Source organism: Rhipicephalus microplus, chromosome 1 (assembly GCF_043290135.1).
Source record: "Rhipicephalus microplus isolate Deutch F79 chromosome 1, USDA_Rmic, whole genome shotgun sequence".
Taxonomy (NCBI): domain Eukaryota; kingdom Metazoa; phylum Arthropoda; class Arachnida; order Ixodida; family Ixodidae; genus Rhipicephalus; species Rhipicephalus microplus.
In genome coordinates, this window is record NC_134700.1 from 296531210 (window position 1) to 296548897 (window position 17688).

At 48.2% G+C, this 17688-nt stretch overlaps 1 protein-coding gene across 3 annotated transcripts in view; it reads left to right on the forward strand.

The window, feature by feature from the left end:
* The first annotated feature begins 239 nt into the window (after positions 1–239).
* Pka-C3 (Protein kinase, cAMP-dependent, catalytic subunit 3) overlaps positions 240–17688 on the forward strand; it is a 144443-nt gene continuing 126994 nt past the window's right edge. Inside the window, exon 1 of one of the 3 annotated variants that reach the window (XM_075865341.1) lies at positions 240–1297. In XM_075865341.1, the coding sequence (XP_075721456.1) occupies positions 1090–1297 (208 nt within the window). In that variant the 5' untranslated portion in view covers positions 240–1089. Of the gene's footprint in view, positions 1298–13167; positions 13298–17688 lie in introns of those variants that run through there. The other 2 variants (XM_037412209.2, XM_075865353.1) reach the window with 2 other exon arrangements.

The following is a 17688-nucleotide window of genomic DNA, read 5'->3' on the forward strand; positions in this document are numbered from 1 at the left end:
AGAGCGGTGGGGGTCAGCTTCCACCGGCCCGTTTATTCCCCACTACGCGCGCCCGCCAATAAGAAGAAAAGAAACAAAAAAAAACGCAAGGTACACTGGGAAAGATCTAACCTGGCTGCCACTTCCCCTTCTCTCAACGCAAACCGGCTTGCAGCAAGCTCCTCCTGCTGCTTGATCGGCGGTGGTTCCTCTGCTCTTCCGCCGACGCCGCCAGCGCCATCGCCCGGCCTTTTGTGCGAAGCGAGCGGCGACGACGCTGGCTCGACGCTACGCTCGAAAAGCGCGGCGAGCGAGGAGGTAAAGCCTGCTTGCACCGGTCGCTGCGCGGAGTCGGCCCGCGAGGTCTCGGCTTGGAGTCGTCGAAAAAGCCGCGCCGCTCTTCACGCCACAAAAGCCGCGCGCGTGCTGGTCCGACAGCGGGCTCTAGCGTGGCTGCTCCTCCCTGTGTGGTTCACGGAGCAGACGACGCCGCGGGCTGGCCGCTCGTTGTCAACCTCCGCTTCTCCGTTGACGGGCAACGTTTGCCGAATTGAAGCGACGGTCCCCCTTCGGTGATCCACTCGACTCATAAATGCATTGACCCGCCTCGGTTGGCGCTCGCGTTTACTGGTGTTGCGCCAGGTGAGCGAACTCCCCACGCACATTGGGCTGCGTGGTTTGTACGAAGATCGGTCGGTCCAAGATTCTTACGGTGCTGGTTTTCGGGCGCGGGCTAGGTCTTACTGGTAACGCCGTTTGTGACTGACAGCGCGCCAAGACAAAGGTTTCAACACCTGTAGTGCCCGTTCCTTCCTTCTTTCTCCCGGGAGATGGTTTTGAGACGCTGCTCGACCTGTTCCAACTGAATCTTCGCGAGTGATGTCTTCAGCCACGGTGTTGTGATTGAGCAGGTGTGACTACAACGGCTTCTTCCACGTCTCCGAGTGCGGAGAAAAGCTTCTGTGCCGAAAGTGCGTGTGGTGTTTTTGAGGCAAAGTTTCTTGAAGGATAGTAGACCGGGAGTACGCAGGAGTGACGACAGCTGAGACCCTGAGTGTTCGTCGTCGTGTCTGACGACTCGGCGCAACCATCCTGCTCGTGTGACGTTGTATGGCGTCCAGTCCCCGCGTGCTTCAATCGAACGGTTCCGGCGGCATGGTGGTCTCCAAAGGCAAGGTGCGGGCTCCTAGCCCGTCGAGGGAAGACTCGGGCAACGATTCGGATGGCGCCGCCGCTGCCGGGGCCAAGGGCGACGCCAGCGGTTCGTCGTACCGAAAGAGGCCAGTGCTCGAAGACTTCGAGATGATCAAGACGATAGGTGAGCCGGCTTTTTCCTGAAGCACTCCCTTTGTTCTTCTCTGACTGTACTACAGCTATCGCCCAATCTTTCAGCTACGCCATCTGTCACCTTACATGTGTGCACGTCTGTGCAACGAACTTGTCAACTGTACTAATTAGGAGATATACGCCTACTGCATTCGTCTACTAAGATGCGTAAATGTGTCCGCCGCATTTCCTGCTTCGCTGCTTCTGCGCCCTTCACATACGACATAACAACAAAAGCAGAGTGCAAATCATGAAAGACAAGATGTGTGGGCAGGCGTGCCTATCACGTTCTGAGGGTGTAATGTCTTCGTAATGACCAGTCTTTCGTAATGATCAGTCGGTAGTGAGTGCTCGCCCCGCATTCTTGTTTCGCTTGTCTCGTTTTTTCTGCGCTCTGACTTCATTTGAAGACCGTGAACTGACTCACCAAGCCAGGAATTCTACTAAGCTTCTTCACGTTTGCCACATTTCTTTAAACAAAAAAATATCGGCAGACACCACGTACCTTCCGGATCGACGTAATGCGAAGCATGCAGAGGAAACGTGGCCGTGTTGTATTTTTTTATTGAGCGACACGTTATGAAATGACGCTAAAACAGATGCCGATGCTTTTATAACCAGTTGTTTGCACTGGCGCAACGATACCAGCAGAAACATCAGTATTAGCAACGCCAGAAGTGATATGCTTATATGAAGTAGTGGTTCTGCTACGCTGCTACACTGCTACATAAATCAAGTCGAGCGCATGGCACCTAAATACAATTGACGTTAACCCGACGAGACGGCTGTATCATAGGAGGACGTACGTAATGTATATAAAATTGTGTAGCCAGCAGTGAAACCACAGTTGACGTTTCACGGGCATTACGGTCTCCATGAAACGTAATTCTGAGATCTGGCATGGCTCTGAGGTAGGAAACTTCATTGTCAGGGATGATGGTGGGGTTCGATTCCTGCTGGGACCCTGACAGTTATTTTTAGCATTCATCAGGCCAACTGCCGATGTCAGCTTATTCTTAACGCTCACGCGTTAAAATTACCTATGCGCGTTTTCGCCGTTCCTGGGTAGATACTAAGTGTCAATAACCTGTGGCACATACCCGCATACCAGTGACACATACCGGCCTGTTGGTATATGTGCTACAGTCTGGCGGAAAGCAACGTTTGATGACGTACGCAACGGGATTAATTGCGGCATTATTCATGGTTTGACCAGCGTGCCAGATTCGTCAAATGATCTTACGGTCCCATACTAATTTTTATTCACGCTAAGTTACGGGGGTGATTACGAGAGCACGCAGACGTAGACGGCTAGACAGATTATATAGAAACGTAGATAGATGCCAAAAGTGCTTGCAGTACGCAGAGAAATGCTTCGCATTAGAAAAACAAAGACTGCCCTATAGTTACAATGAAACGTACACACCAAGCCGCATTTTTATGCATCATCGCCTTCTAGAATTTGCCGTAAAGCACATTTGCTGAGCGCTTGCTTTTGAATGGGGTGTTTAGAACGCTAACCGCACGAAATAATAAGAAAAAAAAAAATCACAGCATATCCATGGAGTGCATGATGGCAAGTGGGGCGAAGCATACATCAGTCCGTCCGCGCTTCCGTCCGTCCGTGCGTCCGTTCTGCGTTCGTGAATCCGTCTGTCTCTCCATCCGTGCGTCTGTCCATCCGTCCGCCCATCTAGTGAACACTCCAAGTACACCCATCTCGCATCTTTTCATCATATATTCATCATATAGAAGTACCGCCATCCAGCGGACATTCGAAGAACCAAACGAGAGGTGGCACATCCGGACTAGAGGAGCGGCCCGCGCGCACTTTCTTACGGCCTGCGCTTCGTGTCTAGTTCCCACCTTTCACCGCCTCTCATTCATTGCACTGTGGCCCAAACCTCGCTAAATCTTGCTAAGATCAAGGAGAGTACGCCCAGCGAGTTTAACGTGGCAACCCTTTCTGGTCAGATAGTGCTGTAATTGCGTCATTCTGAGACTATTTTTGTTTGGTAAGCATCAAGTGAAAGGCAAATTTTATGAAGATGGAGTCGCCGATACTCGTATCTGTAGGTTATTTCACAAGAAACAACTATCTTTTTATTTATGATTAATTTACGCGCGTTTCTTCCTCAATTTAAATGAGTGCGTGCGTGCCACTGCTTTAGTCCGGCCGTGGAGGTGGCTACCTATATACTACTACGACGCACTACTAGTATACATACATGGCGGACGCACGACCCACGGCATAAGGAGCTTCGCCTTCTTAAAAAAAAAATGAACGTGCTGTGCTGAGCGACTATGCACATTTCAATTTGCATCATTTTCTGGTTAAGGAGACGTACGTCAAATAACTGCGTTCAATGACACGGCGATTTTTCGTTCCGTTTGCTCAACATTGATCTCGACTAATCAGCTGTGCTAGAGCAGCTGAACGCAGACTCCATACTCGTAGCTTCTTTACGTTTCGATACCTACTTAATAACGAAAGTGTACCGAGAGCAATACGTACAATGATGACAGCGTCGGTATATGCAGCTAGCAATGCCATTTTTTTTTTTCTTTCCCACCTTAAGCTGTGACAGTCTAGTTGAATGTCGAGGTCTCAAGGGTTCTTTATCCTGAACTCAACGAAGGGGGAACAGCCGAACAGAAATCAGGCAAAATAAAGAGCGTACACTCTCCTCTTTTTTTTTTTTTTTGTCTCCCTTAAAGCTAGGTTTGAATTTCGTGCCTACAGTGAAGTACTTACTGTGCGTCTCAAATCTCGATGCGTTTCGTGTGCACAAGGTCTGATAGACTTTCGATAAAAGCACCTGTGGTTTTGTGTATCAAAGAGTACAATTTGACCTTGCTACTACGGGAAAGGCATTTACCACCTTTTTGACGCACTCATATTCATTCTGTGGGGTGAAGACCGTCAGTTGTCTGGTATGGCTCATGTATGATGTAATTTACGTCTTGATAAGGTATAAAGAAAACCACCAGGCTTACTGCAGAACGCGCAGCATAGTCACAGCGAAAGCTAAAAGAAGGTCTTTCTAGGCCATTTTTTCAAACATTCCTTGGGTAGCAGCTACAAGGACACTTGCAGGGTACCCAGTATGCCATAAATCATCATAATTCGTGCGTTCTAGGGAGGCATTCACTTTGTCATCCTTCATCATTTTTCGGAGAAACGTGGCACCCGCTACACAAGAATTGTTGTACAGTATTTGATGGTGTGGCTGCGGAAGAAGAATTATGCCTGAAGCTTTTGTAATGAGTTGGAACATTAGACAACTCACTAGTTACGCAATTCGCGTTCTGTGACGCCCGGTTGTTCCTTAGCTGTTCTGAAGCTTATACTAATGCGATTCCTTTCCCAACACGAAGCCTGCCTACACTGAGCTTGCAACGAAGTTAAAATCACTGACGTGGCTCAGTGATAGCATACTGGGTTGGCAAGCAGGGGACTCGGGTTACAATCACCATCGTGTCCTTGGTGTTCTTTATTCACTCAGTTCTTTTTTTTTTCTCTTATTTCGCCCGATAGTGTTTTCGGACACCAGTGGTGACGGCGGACAACTACAGTGCACGCGACCCTTGTTTGCAGTGTAGCAGCTTGGGCTAGTTGGTATGCCATGACGATAGTTATAGCGCGAGAACAAAACGACCACCCTTCGTGTCCTTCTTGTCTCTGTGTCGTCGTTTTGTTCTCGCGCTATAACTATCGCCTTGTTTGCAGTCTCATAACAGCTTTCGCTGTAAAAAAAAGTCAGGCGTGTGTAGCTAGGGCTTTTCCCCGATTGGCTACTAAGAACACATAGGAACATGTTCTTCCAATTCTACCGCCCGAGCATTTTGCATATAGTTGACTTAAAGGCTGCGAAGATCATCCGCGTGATTGCCTCGTGTTGACCACTCCCACTGTACTGTTGCCGCGTGAGGTAATCCAAACACGCTATAAACCACTGTTCTATATACAACAAGCGTTTATTAACTTTGACCAAAGTTCTGAAACGTGACCCATATAAAAAAACTTGCGAATTTCACAGCAGAGAAACAAGTCATCTAAATAACGTGCATCAAGTGCAGCCGAGTAATTTGCTCACGTTTTGAGGAACGAGGTTGGACAGCACCAGTTCTAAAGACTTTTATAACACTGTTAGTAATCCCCCTCCAACTCGACAAAACAGATCCCAGCAGTTGAATTTCGTGGCAACAACGATAGTTGTGCCAAAACCAGGATATGATTATCAAGGTTTTGCCACAACTCAGAACAAGGGAACGCTGTTGTGGGGGCTCCGGAAATTTCGACCACACCGGGTTCCTTAACGTGGCCTGACATCGCTCAGCACACAGGCCTTCCCCGTTTCACCTCCACATAAAAATGCGAGGCTGGTATCGAACCCGCGTCCTTTAGGTTAGCAGCCAAGCAACACTACTGCACCACCTAGGCAGCCTGCTTGCGATTTTTGTAAAAATACGCACTTAACAAAAGAAAAGAATCAATGAACAGTACTTTTCATGTTTTCTTATTTTCGTCCTTAAGTAGTTTACTGCTTTTGTAACGCAAGGAAGTTTTCAGGGAATAGAATAGACAGCCTATTTGTATCTAACCTAGATTCTGTCGCGTCGCTATTTCAAAGCCTCTTCGCGTTTCCAGAATATAAACTATTTGTGGGCTTAGGTCCTTAGTGCTTGATTTTTATGTAGACATTGATGAAATCGTGTAACAACTATTCACTCTTTACGTTTGTATTCTGCATTCACGCTTTCTTGTCATGGCGCGCACTTTGCAGCTTTTGCACCCGTGATTCACTGATTGTATAAGTTATACCATAAGTGTTTGTTAAATGACTGTCGGGGCACCCTATTCCTCTTCCAATTGTTTAGAACTATTTTTCGGGACATGCTCAACCACTTCACAATTCTACAGTGCTGCCTCTTGATGTTCAAGACTACCTTGCGTACGCGGGATTTCAGGGAGTTCAGTCATAGAATATCTCGTATGAATTGTGTCTCTAATCCACACATTATATGCATGGCACGTTTGCGGAAATCCCCGCTCGAATTGACAGAAGCAAGATAAATAAGACACACGCGCGTGTCACGCAAAGATTAATCGCAGACGTATTCGTATCCCTCAAGCGAGACGGTATACACTACACGCGTCGGATATCGCTTCGGATTCCGAAGGGAATAGGGCCCCACTGGTTGACGACGAAAACCCAGGGCTCTCGGAATATGTTGGGACTCCCACTACCACCGTTTCCCGTCGTGTACTTAAACAGAACTGGACCACGCGCGCTCTCGCTGAGAGAACGTACACCGACAAACAGGATTCCCTCGACAGCGTTGAGTAAACGAGAACGCTGCGGCGACCTTGGCATTACTTTGCTGGCTTCCTAGTTTATTTCTTGTTTTACGATGCGGCCTGAGCGATTGATCGCGTCTCGTGCGGTTGCGTGGGCAGCTTTTACTGCGACACTGCAGACCCACGTGGTACCCGTGTGTCTGTGTGTGCGTGAGCGGTCGGCTGTGAAAGTGCGCTTCCCGGTAGTGCAGCTCGACGTTCCAGCCAAGCCTCCTCGATCAGCCGATAGCGCTTCCTGAATAGAGGAGCAAGCCGAGACTAGCAAACCCCTGGATGTATCGAGTATTTGCTGCAATCGGAAGAACAAAACGTGCCGGTAGCGGCAACTCACGGAGGACGAGGCGCGTCCTTGCGTAACGTGTATACCTTTTTCTCGGTAGCCTTTGCACGCCGTCCTTGCATTGTAACGTGTCTCCTTGCCTGTTCTCACGCTCTGCTTATCTATGCAACGCTACACGCGTGCACACGTGTACATACGGAACACACCATCACAGATCGGCACGCACGGAAAATCGCGTGAGCGAAGCATTGTATTACACCGTGCAGGAACAAGCGTGCACCAACGGCTTCCTAAATATTTGATGAATTGTTAAGTCAGAGGGTTCTACAGCGGCGAGTTGCATTTGATTCAGACTCGATCGATTTTCGCTCGCTTCGTTCACGTCGTCAGAGGCGTTCGCGCTGTGCAGAGACCCGCGCGTCTGTTGAGTGCGTCGTTTCTCTCTGTTCCGACAAAATCGTCTTCTTTATCAATACCCGTGTGCTCACATATCTATCGCTGGTAATTTTACTCATTGCGATGATACAACCTACGTGTTAAACTCGACACCAGTCAGGCTGTTCTATACAAAGCGCATCTCTCCCGCCGTTCAGACGAGCGTGAATTCGCGGAAATCTGAGAGAAAGAACTTTCATTGAAACGGCTAGGTGTACACGGGTCTCAGCAGCATCTTCGACTTGCCTGATAGCTTGTATCTGGTCCTCGCTGTCTCGGCTAAGCATCGCGGTCTCCCACTGCTAAGTAAAAGGGAGAGAACCATCTTGACCTTCATGTGTAAAAAGGTGTTCCGTCACGTCGGTGCGTAGAGGAGCGGTTTCGTTTATGCCATGGCAAGTGGCACGTCGATATGTGGTCGACGACGCACATTACGTACTTAAGAGGCTGTCAGTTGTCTTTCCTACGTATCTTTCGGACCGCAATATATCTCGAGACCAGACGCTGTATGAAGGTCGCACACTCTATTATATTCTTTTGTATTTATTTTCACATGCTACAGCCCAATCGACGGGCTATTGCAGGAGTGGGTTTATACAGTGCAGAAAAGGTTGCAACAGACAAAACATCCTACAAAAGCAACAACAGAAACTATTTGCAACAATCAAATGCTTTTGTTACACGTAATGCTTTTCAACAAGACTAGACACAAAATCATACTATACACAAAAGTGCCAGTGCGCTCAAAAATGTGGTGATATGAAGTTTGGTGCTTGGCGAAGGACAAAACAGCTGTGTTTGAAATGCGATATGATTTGTTGATTATGTTGTGCGAAGTTTTAATGAATATACAACCCAACTTACCGATATAGATTCTAGCTTAATTCACTCGTGTTAGGATGATGAGGGAGAGAAATAGCGGTCATTCCTGCAAAAAATGAAACCTTTTGATTTGCTTCCAGTCTGAGTACGTCGCATTGTCTATAAGATAATCAGATCATGGAGGCAATATTGATGATAGCGCAAACAAAAAATTTATACGTAAAAAGTTTAATATCTTTTGGAGAATTCCTCATTCTTCGATGTAGATATTCTGGCTTGTTTTAAGGCTTCAGAACATGTCAAGGCAATGTGAGTAGACCATGAAAGATCTTGAGTATATGCGACTCTGAGATACTTGAACTGCTTAACTCTGATTAAAGAGGAACCATTGAAACAGTATGTTGCGATCACCGGCATTACTTTCCTTGTAAAAGAGAAAATTAGTTTTATTAGTTAACTCTTTGTTCTCCATTTCTCATACCCAACACAGAAGAGCCTTCAATTAATTGTTCAGAAGCCTTTGGTCAGCTGTGAAAACCGTCGCATCATATAATCGTCGTCAAAAGTTCATCAATCCCTAGGTTTCAGAAAACCGAATTCCCACGCAATTTGGGTCCGTATTTGATTGATTGATTGATATGTGGGGTTTAACGTCCCAAAACCACCATATGATTATGAGAGACGCCGCATTGGAGGGCTCCGGAAATTTCGACCACCTGGGGTTCTTTAACGTGCACCCAAATCTGAGCACACGGGCCTACAACATTTCCGCCTCCATCGAAAATTCAGCCGCCGCAGCCGGGATTCGAACCCGTGACCTGCGGGTCAGCAGCCGAGTACCTTAGCCACAAGACCACCACGGCGGGGCGATTGCGTCTGTATTTGATCGAGCTTCACAGTAAACGGGTGTTTAAGTAAACTCAAGTTGAGCACTATACCTAGTCTACTAGGAGGGATATTCAGGCATTGTGGTCCTTAAACGTTTGATGCTGACTGTACAGTGTCAATTTTCTTGAAAGGGAAGACGGGAACGCGTGGCCTGTGCGCTCCGGCGGCTGCTGGCAGCGCGTTCAAGCGAGAGCGAGAGCAACCAAAGTCTCTTTTCGCGTCGCCTCGCGGCGAGCGAAACAACCATTTGTTGCTGATATGAAAGCAGCGGCAAGATTGTGACCTCCTCCCCTTTAAAGGCGATTACGCGAGAGCACACCACGCGCGAGAGGCGGTAATCGCCGTGAAGGGGGAGGGGCTGCAGTCTTGCCGTTCTATATCAGCAACGAATGGTTGTTTCGCTCGCCGCAAGATGACGCGAATAGAGACTGTGGTTGCTCTCGCTCCCGCTAGAACGCGCTGCCAGCAGCCGCCAGAGCGTGCAGGCCACGCGTCGCCGTGTTTTCTTTGATAAAAATTGACACTGTTCATATTTAAAAAAGCCGGCCACCGCGTGGGTCTCGTATACAGTATACGCAAAACATGCAGTGGCGATTCAGTGCGCAGCGGGGCGAGGGAACTTAATTGGCAGCGGCCGTGCCCAGGAAGCACGTGGCGCCGTTGTTGGGCGATCTCTCCTCTCTTCATGGAACGCCACGTAATCAGCCACCGGCGTCGACGGCACAAGTAGGTCGTTGTTAGGCGAGAAACACGGCCCGCACCGCTCCGCGTTCGTTTCGAGGAAGAACGACCTGCCGGACATGTGCCGCTGCTACTGCACAGCAACGTGACAGAGAGTGGCTAACCACTGTTTTGCTGACTGCTTGTTATGCCTGCTGGTATTCGTGGAACAGACTAGTTAGGTGTGCACAGACAGATGAGGTTTTTTTTTTATGGGTCTGTTAAGTGACCGTCGTTGTTGGCGAGAGCGAATGGTGAGTGACGTGTCTTCTGAACAGTACATGTGGTAAGTTTCAAGGTTTACGTGCCAAGAACATGATGAGATCATGATACCTGCATCAGTTGTTAGTGGTGCTCCAGCTGTTCCGTGTTCTCCCTTGTGATTGTTTTTTTGTGCTTTAAAATAAATTAATATGGCGAGGCGCGCTGTTGTGGAGGGCACTTTCGACCATCTGGTGTTATTTTACGTACACTGATATTGCACAGCGCACATGCCTACAGCAGCATTTTGCCGCCATCGAGACCGCCACCTTCACTCAGCAGCAGCGTACCGGATACCACTGCGAGGTGAACAGGGCACCACAGAAAAGTGCATTGAGCGAATAGTTCGCGCACCAGTGCAAGTACGTTTAATTTGTGTCGCCTATGTATACACCTACTTCCCTCGTACCGTACGATATCGCTGCTTGTTGTTGTTTCACGCGGTTTGATTCCGTGAGCGAAAAGAGGCGACAAAAAATGACGATGTTTCTCCTCGCTTCATGATGCTGACGGTTATTTCCCATTGATGTTGTAACTACTTTGTTGTAAGCAAACTAATCCGGGGACATTGTGTATGTCGTCATCGCTTACATGTAGTCATGCAGGCCACGGCACTGGCGTCCGCGCTTTGCTCAGTCCATCAGTATAATCGCGAATCCTCCTGTTTGTTCCTGAAACTCTATTCGTCAGTGCTTCCGCTACGTCTGAAGAAACAGGCAAATTTTTACGTCCACATCTTTATCGAAGGTGAATTCTGTATGGTCAGCTATTACATAATTGATCACATCTATCTCCGCCTTAAATTCACCTCTTGTTTTGAAGAAAATCGATTGCTTATGCGACGCCCAAGTTTTCTCTGCCACATACAAAAACAAACAAAAAAGCTTTATTGTAGGTCAGATGCTTTCTTTGAGTCCAGATGTGCCGCACGTTTTTTGCTCGCTTGATGTCAGCACTCTTGAGTAGTTTAAGGTATACATACGAAGCAATCGCAGCTTGCGCGTCGCAGTTGGAAATGATGCAGATCCACCGTACAAGGCACCAGTGGCCGAAGTTCACTGGTCCACGATGAAAATTGTCGGCGCGCCAACGGCTCGGTCCGCGCGGGACAACATGAAAATGCAATGTCCTGTGAACGACTGCACGCAAACGAGTCGGCGTGCGGGTCTATATCCTCTCTTCTACGCTTTCCCGGTCACCCAAACAAGCAGCTCAGTTTTGAACAGAAAAGGTATACAGAAAAAAATTGGCCCCGTATCTACATGTTAGTTCGCAAACGTCGTGAAAAGACGATAGTCTTGCGTCTGGAGAGAGTGAACAAAACGTTTATTTAATGTTCTGCGCAACAAAATTGGTGAATGGTATTCTGGAGGCGCTGCGTTAGAGTGCCTCGAATGTGCAGAGCAGGCGAACGAGCACATCAAGTCATGTCATATGTCAGACATGAGCGCTATCTGGCAGTTATCTTGGAAAACGAAGCGTGTGGCTCTAAGACGGGCGTGCGCACCCGTCTTAGCAAAGCGTTGGAAACACTTGCCTTTTCGTGCAAGCATTGCATGGTCAGCGCAGCGTAATAAACGCTACGGTCCTTAGAATTGCTTATGTATGCCTTTTTTTAGTAAAAGACGCACATACAGAATGAATACGTGTAGGTATGATGCCGCAGACATGCGCAATAATTGCTTTTTAGTTCACAATCGCACAAGTATGACATTTGGAGGCGCTGCGGATATGGTCGGCCGTTTAAGGTATCGGCTGGTTCTGTTTAGAGTACCCAAATCGTTAAGGGTGGACAAACAGACAAATGGACAGACGGACAAAAATTTTTGCGTCGAAGGTTCCTAAGAAAGACTATCGTCTTTAAAAAGAGATGCGAGCACCAGGGCGCGTGCACAAAATAAGTGATAACATAAGCGACTTCTCACCAGGTCATGAAGGGGAGACTTGCTTTCCAGAGATTTGTACAGCGTCTTCATAAAGACATTTCTTCTCTGGAATGCCACCGAGTGCACGTATAACGGCTGGTGAAAGCTCGGCGTGTCACATAACAATCTTCTGTACACAAGCTGTATTGAAGGGCAGATTACGGCTTCAAACAGCTCACTCACACGAATGCACAAGCAAAAAGTGACGATACGATTGCGCTTATGGTAAAAATACGGAAGGGAAAACAGCAGAAACAGATGGGAGTATGTTAAGTCGATTCTTTTCCGTCATTGCTGCTTTTCGGCTAATACTCTTGCAATATGTTGCGCGAACATATTGCAACATATTGGCCGCCGTAGTGCTCCGCTGTGGAGTCCCTCATAATTATATCTTGGTTTTGGGGCACAAAACAGTTATTCGAATGACCTATTTTCTGAAGACACACAGCGCCGTGTCTTCCGTCGTTTTTATTGCCTATGTTGTTTTTCGCGCTGTTTTTTTTTTTGGTTAACGAATACGCACCGACCTGCCATTTAGCTACAAGATATGTCTAAGTCACGCGACTTGACTGGATGCACTGTTTGACATTAAAGCCTTTGGATATCGGCCCATATTTTTGACCAGGAATCGCATCTAGTAAAAGGACGTGGATGGAAGAGATATAGACCTATTATATGTTTGTAAACAGGGGTGGGCACCCTGGACACACTGAGGTGCACGTAGCGGCGTCGCGGTGCGTAGGCTCCGCCTAGGTACCTCGATGCGCGCGCCCTCGCTCAGGGTGCTGCCACCTTTTGTACTGTTTTCTTCGCCATTAGAGTAACTGCAGCGTCTTCGCCAAGCTGTAGGGCTCACGTGCCACTTTCTTTGGCCAGGTATGCCTAGATGTCGTGATCCTAAGTGCAACAGCCATTCACGTGAAGCTAGTAAGCCACTTACCGCCACAGCGAAACCGGTATACAGCGGGAGCGATAATGGCGGCCGCCGTAGCAGACGACGCAGATGTCTTCATTCTGAGCGGAGGAGCGAGCATCGAGGCACTGTAGCTCCGCCCAGACCAAAGCTCGCCACCACACTCAATGATCACCTGACAACTAGCAGAGCAGCTGCCTCCTATAGCACGGCACAGCTCCTCCCCGACACGCTGTGTTCGGAGACAGCTTTGGCAGCTGCTCTGCCAGTTGTCGTGTCGCTCAAACGCCTCAGTATATGTCGACGGTGCCGACCACTGTTCACAAAACATGGAATCGGTCTACACTATCCCCAAGAAAAGTGCAAAAGCTGTGAAAGTTTTTAACGTGAGTAGATTATTGTCCGCTATCGCTATACACTTCCATCATTTTTACGTCTTGTCATTGTCGAGTAGAGTATAGGGAGGAGCACGTTGCGAAGGAGTAGCCACTCTACATAGGTCCACGCTTAAATAACGTGATACGTCTTCCGTTGCGACATGTCACGATTGCTTGCTTGTTTTTTTTTTTCCTCCTGCGAAGGTAAACTTGTGGCAGAAGAACGCATGCGGATGAGTGCACGAACTGCAAGGCGTTGAGAGATGGCGTGTGATGTGAGAGCGATTAAGGAAGGGCACGCAGCTTCGGAATAAAGCGACGAAGAAATTAGAAGTCTGTTTTTCGAGCCACGTTAGGAAATCTCGGAAGGTCATCTCTTCGCCGTACAATTGTTTCAGTTCTTGTTTTTTCGTTATTCGCAGCAACGAAGGTATTTTGTGAGCAGAAAATGCTGGTCGTTTTCTTGGCGTAGGGTGACAGCCGAGATTAGAGGCGTGAACACATAAAGCTGAAATTAATTAGCTTGCTTTCCCAAATCGCTTATTTAGTAACGTACTGATACTGTAAACTGAAACATACTTAGGCTTTTTTACTTCTATTTTTAACGCTTCGTCCTCGTAGGGTGAATTGGCTTTTTCTTCTACAAGTTCCTGTAACCCATTTCTTACCAACAATTTTGGCCTAAAACGCTGCAAAGATGCCGATTATTTATTTGCCCAATTTGATTTTACTTTTCTTAAAACAACTAAGAAAATTATTGAATTCCTAAACGTGTTTTATTCGAGGTAATTTATTAAATGCGAAACATTTCTTTGTGCACTGCAAGCACATTTGGCGTTTGTTTATCGATCGCGCTCTTGGGGTTAAGGCCAAAAGCGCAGAAGAAAGACATGTTAAAGGCATGGAAATTAAGTTTAATGGACGCATTATCAGCATCTCATGCTGGGGCATGAAAGGGGCGGGGGGCCGTGTCCCTGTGGCGTGTACCCCACCACTGTGCATGCGCGTCCCCTTCTTTAATTCCTACGCTCCAACCCCCATAGAGTTTCTTAAAATGAACTAGAGGGGACTCTGGCGCTGCGATAATTCAGCTACCGGGCGGCGGCGGAATCGGAGTCGGGCTCTTCCAGGGAGCGCATGCATTCGTTCAACGAGATGACCCAGTCATATCGCGCCGAACGCCAGCTATACCCACCACCCCACCGATCCCTCAAAAATTTTCACCAAATATTATGGCGTCGCCTTCAGACCCGCACCCTTCCCTCCCCCTATTTTCTTTCCCGCATTTACCCGGGAGCGTACGCCCCGTCCTGTGCTCAATGCACCCACCCCCACGCTACCCTTACCCACATTCTCATGGAATGCCCGGCGGACCCTCCCCCGCGGGGCCCGGAGCCACTGACCACATGGGAGGAATGGGAGACCTTGCTGCGCTCGACGGACCCGGCCAAGCAGAAAATCGCCACTGACCGGGCCGCCCACGTCATGGAACTGCATGAACTCATGAACGCATAGCGCAGTGGGGTCGTGCGGGGACCCTGGGACGTAAGTGCCCAAATCCCTTGGTCTAATAAAGTTTTACCTCCTCCTCAGCTACCTTTGGATGATGAGTAGTAAACTAATTTGCCTAGTCTTCGTAATTGCGGGTGGCGAATCGTACTAGTGGCTTCGTTTATCGCTGTGCTTCGGTTCTGTTTCGAAAGAAAGAACGAACCCTATCGAACTTCATGATCCCATTCGAAAACATAAGCCTAAAAGAATAAACTGGTGAAGCACAACCGCGTAACATTTGCTGATTTTTGTTTCGTGAGAAAACAGCTTCAAGCCACACGAACACACACGGAGGCCAGAAGTACGAAGATTAGACAAATCCGTGTACCACCCATCATTCCCATGCTCGCTGAAGCGCCGTGCGTTGCAGCTCCCATAGACACTAGCGCCAGAGTTCCCTGTAGTGTATATTTAGGAAACTCTATGCCCTCCCCATCTCACCTCGCTACGCCGACGCCGGCAGCGTTTGTACACTCGGAGACAACTTTCTGGGGCAATAAAGGGAAAGCTGCGGAACCAGAGTGGGGGTGTGCCTCCGCTGAAGGATGTAGTCCCACGAATGCGTTTGTGTTTTTTGTGTGAAAATAATAAAAATAGAACATTTCTCCGTCTTTTACGGGATCCTGTTTATAAGGAGACGCTGCACAAAGCAAGAAATTATTAGTATTTGCTTTGTTTCTTGAAGAGTCATTTCATCACGTTTCTGCCCGTCTGAAAACGTCGCACAGTTTAGATACACCTCACAGTCAAAATGGCATCTTCATCTTCAAGTGAGCGCTCGTCGCCCTCCAGCTATTCCAGCGACTTTCCGAAAGAGCCTAGGTCGAATTTCATTCACATGTAGTTGTGTGAGCTGACATAGCGAATTCTGTGCAGCGGTATTATTCGAACACGGCCGGCGTTCGAAAAGTGGTTCGAGCCGGACTTCTTCGCAGAGGACTACATGGACTGTATATATAGCTCCGCCCCCGTAGCTTTCCCTTCATTGCCACAGAAAGTTGCCCCCTTGTATAGCGAATTTCTTGGTAAAAGAAAAAACTGCTCTCGCTGCACAACCAATAGGCACTGCAGTTTTTGCTATCTAAGGTAGCGCCAGTGGGAGATTTCTCCGGTGTGTTTGTTGATGAACAATAAAAAATCGCAGCATGCGCGTTAGCCAAAAGTGAACTGTGGGTCTCTTTGTCCAATTGGCGTCTTAATTCTGTCTGTCGCTGCCCATCAGCAGCGATTGGCAGGTTCCAGTACACTGGTCCATCACTGCGTGCCTTGCGCCTTTCTAGGTTCCTCTCCTGCATGCCCAACGGTGTGATGACGACAGTGCCGCCGCCAGTGTCAGTGTTAGCGCCAAACACAAGCGCTCTATAAAGTACACCGTTTCCCGTTCGCAAGCGAACAACGTCTCCGCTGCTTCGCATCCGCACATGGTTCCCTTTAGCGGGAGATGGTGCAATTTCGTATTACCTTTTATCATCAACGTCTTTAGTATGGTTTAACTGGCTAACAATATTAACGCGTTTTAGGGGCGTTTAGGCTTGCGCATGGTCCGGCACGGCACATAAACATGCAAGGTACGCACAGCCAATGCAAGGTACCTACGCCCACCACAACTCTGGCAGCTTCTACATTCGTAATTCTACTGGGGTACGGGCTACACATCTGTAAGGCATTATGTGCAGTCCGCGCAGCGGCTGACGCCGATGAGGAATAAGCACGTTATCTTTCTGCCCCGGATGAGAACGAACGTGCTCTCGCAGACGAAAACTGGAGATCGGGGAAGCAGCGGCGATAACAATCTGCAACTCCGGAGGCGCGCCATTCTCAACGTCTACGTATACAGCAAGCTACCCCGTCACAGTCATAAATAGCGAGCACAGAGTCATAAATACATAGAAACTATTGTGAGAGGGAACAGGACACACGAGAAAGAACAGGCGAAAATGCCCTTTCTTTCTTGTGTGTCCGGTTTATTGGCGCTTCACTATTGTTTCTATGGCGAACCACCACCTAGCCCAACAGCCAACTCTTTTAAAGTCGTAAATGCACCCCCCCCCCCCCCCCCCCCGCAAACGCACTCTCGAATACACGAACTGCCACGCATGAACAGAAGGCTCACCAATTAGTGACTGTTACAAGCTGCCACTCTAGCGTCGCCAGCGCGAAGTCGGCGACGGGAATGACAGCAGGTTGGTTGGTTCCGTACGCAAGCAGAGACAGTGAAGAGATCAGAGACGTGCGAAAACAAAACAAACTTTACTCTAGTGATATTGCAGCACACGGGATCTAATACAACACTTCAAAAGAACTAACAAAATACATCAACACGTGATACAACTAAAATAATACATATAAAAACAATAAATCAGCTTACGCGAGAGAACTATTACAAGCTACACAAACTAACAACAATAGAACTACGGAGGAGAAAGTTCGAAGATATAAACAGGTGAAGGCATACGTGTGATGACCGGCAGCGTTGCGTCCCCGACGATCGGATGCGAGAAGTCGAAGAGAGTTCTGGCACGACTGCGATGTTGGCGGCGGTGTTGCAACGCTGGTGGCTCCGGGAGGCTAGTGCTTGCAGGTGACTTCGAGCAGGTTGAGCTAACTCGAGGCGAAGTCCCGATGTCTACGTTGCAGACGTTAATATCGCGTCACAACTAGACGAACGGCTAAGTTTAGGTGGCCAGTCGATACAGAGCCACACTAAAAACTTCTAGAAGAGATACTTGTTGATCTCTTTCTACACCATGTTGGTCAGCGACTAGTCTGCCTAGCAGGGCAAAAGCCTGCGCTTAAATCCCCCTCGTGTCTCCTCGTTCTCTTCCTTGGGGGCAAGAGACCTCTACATG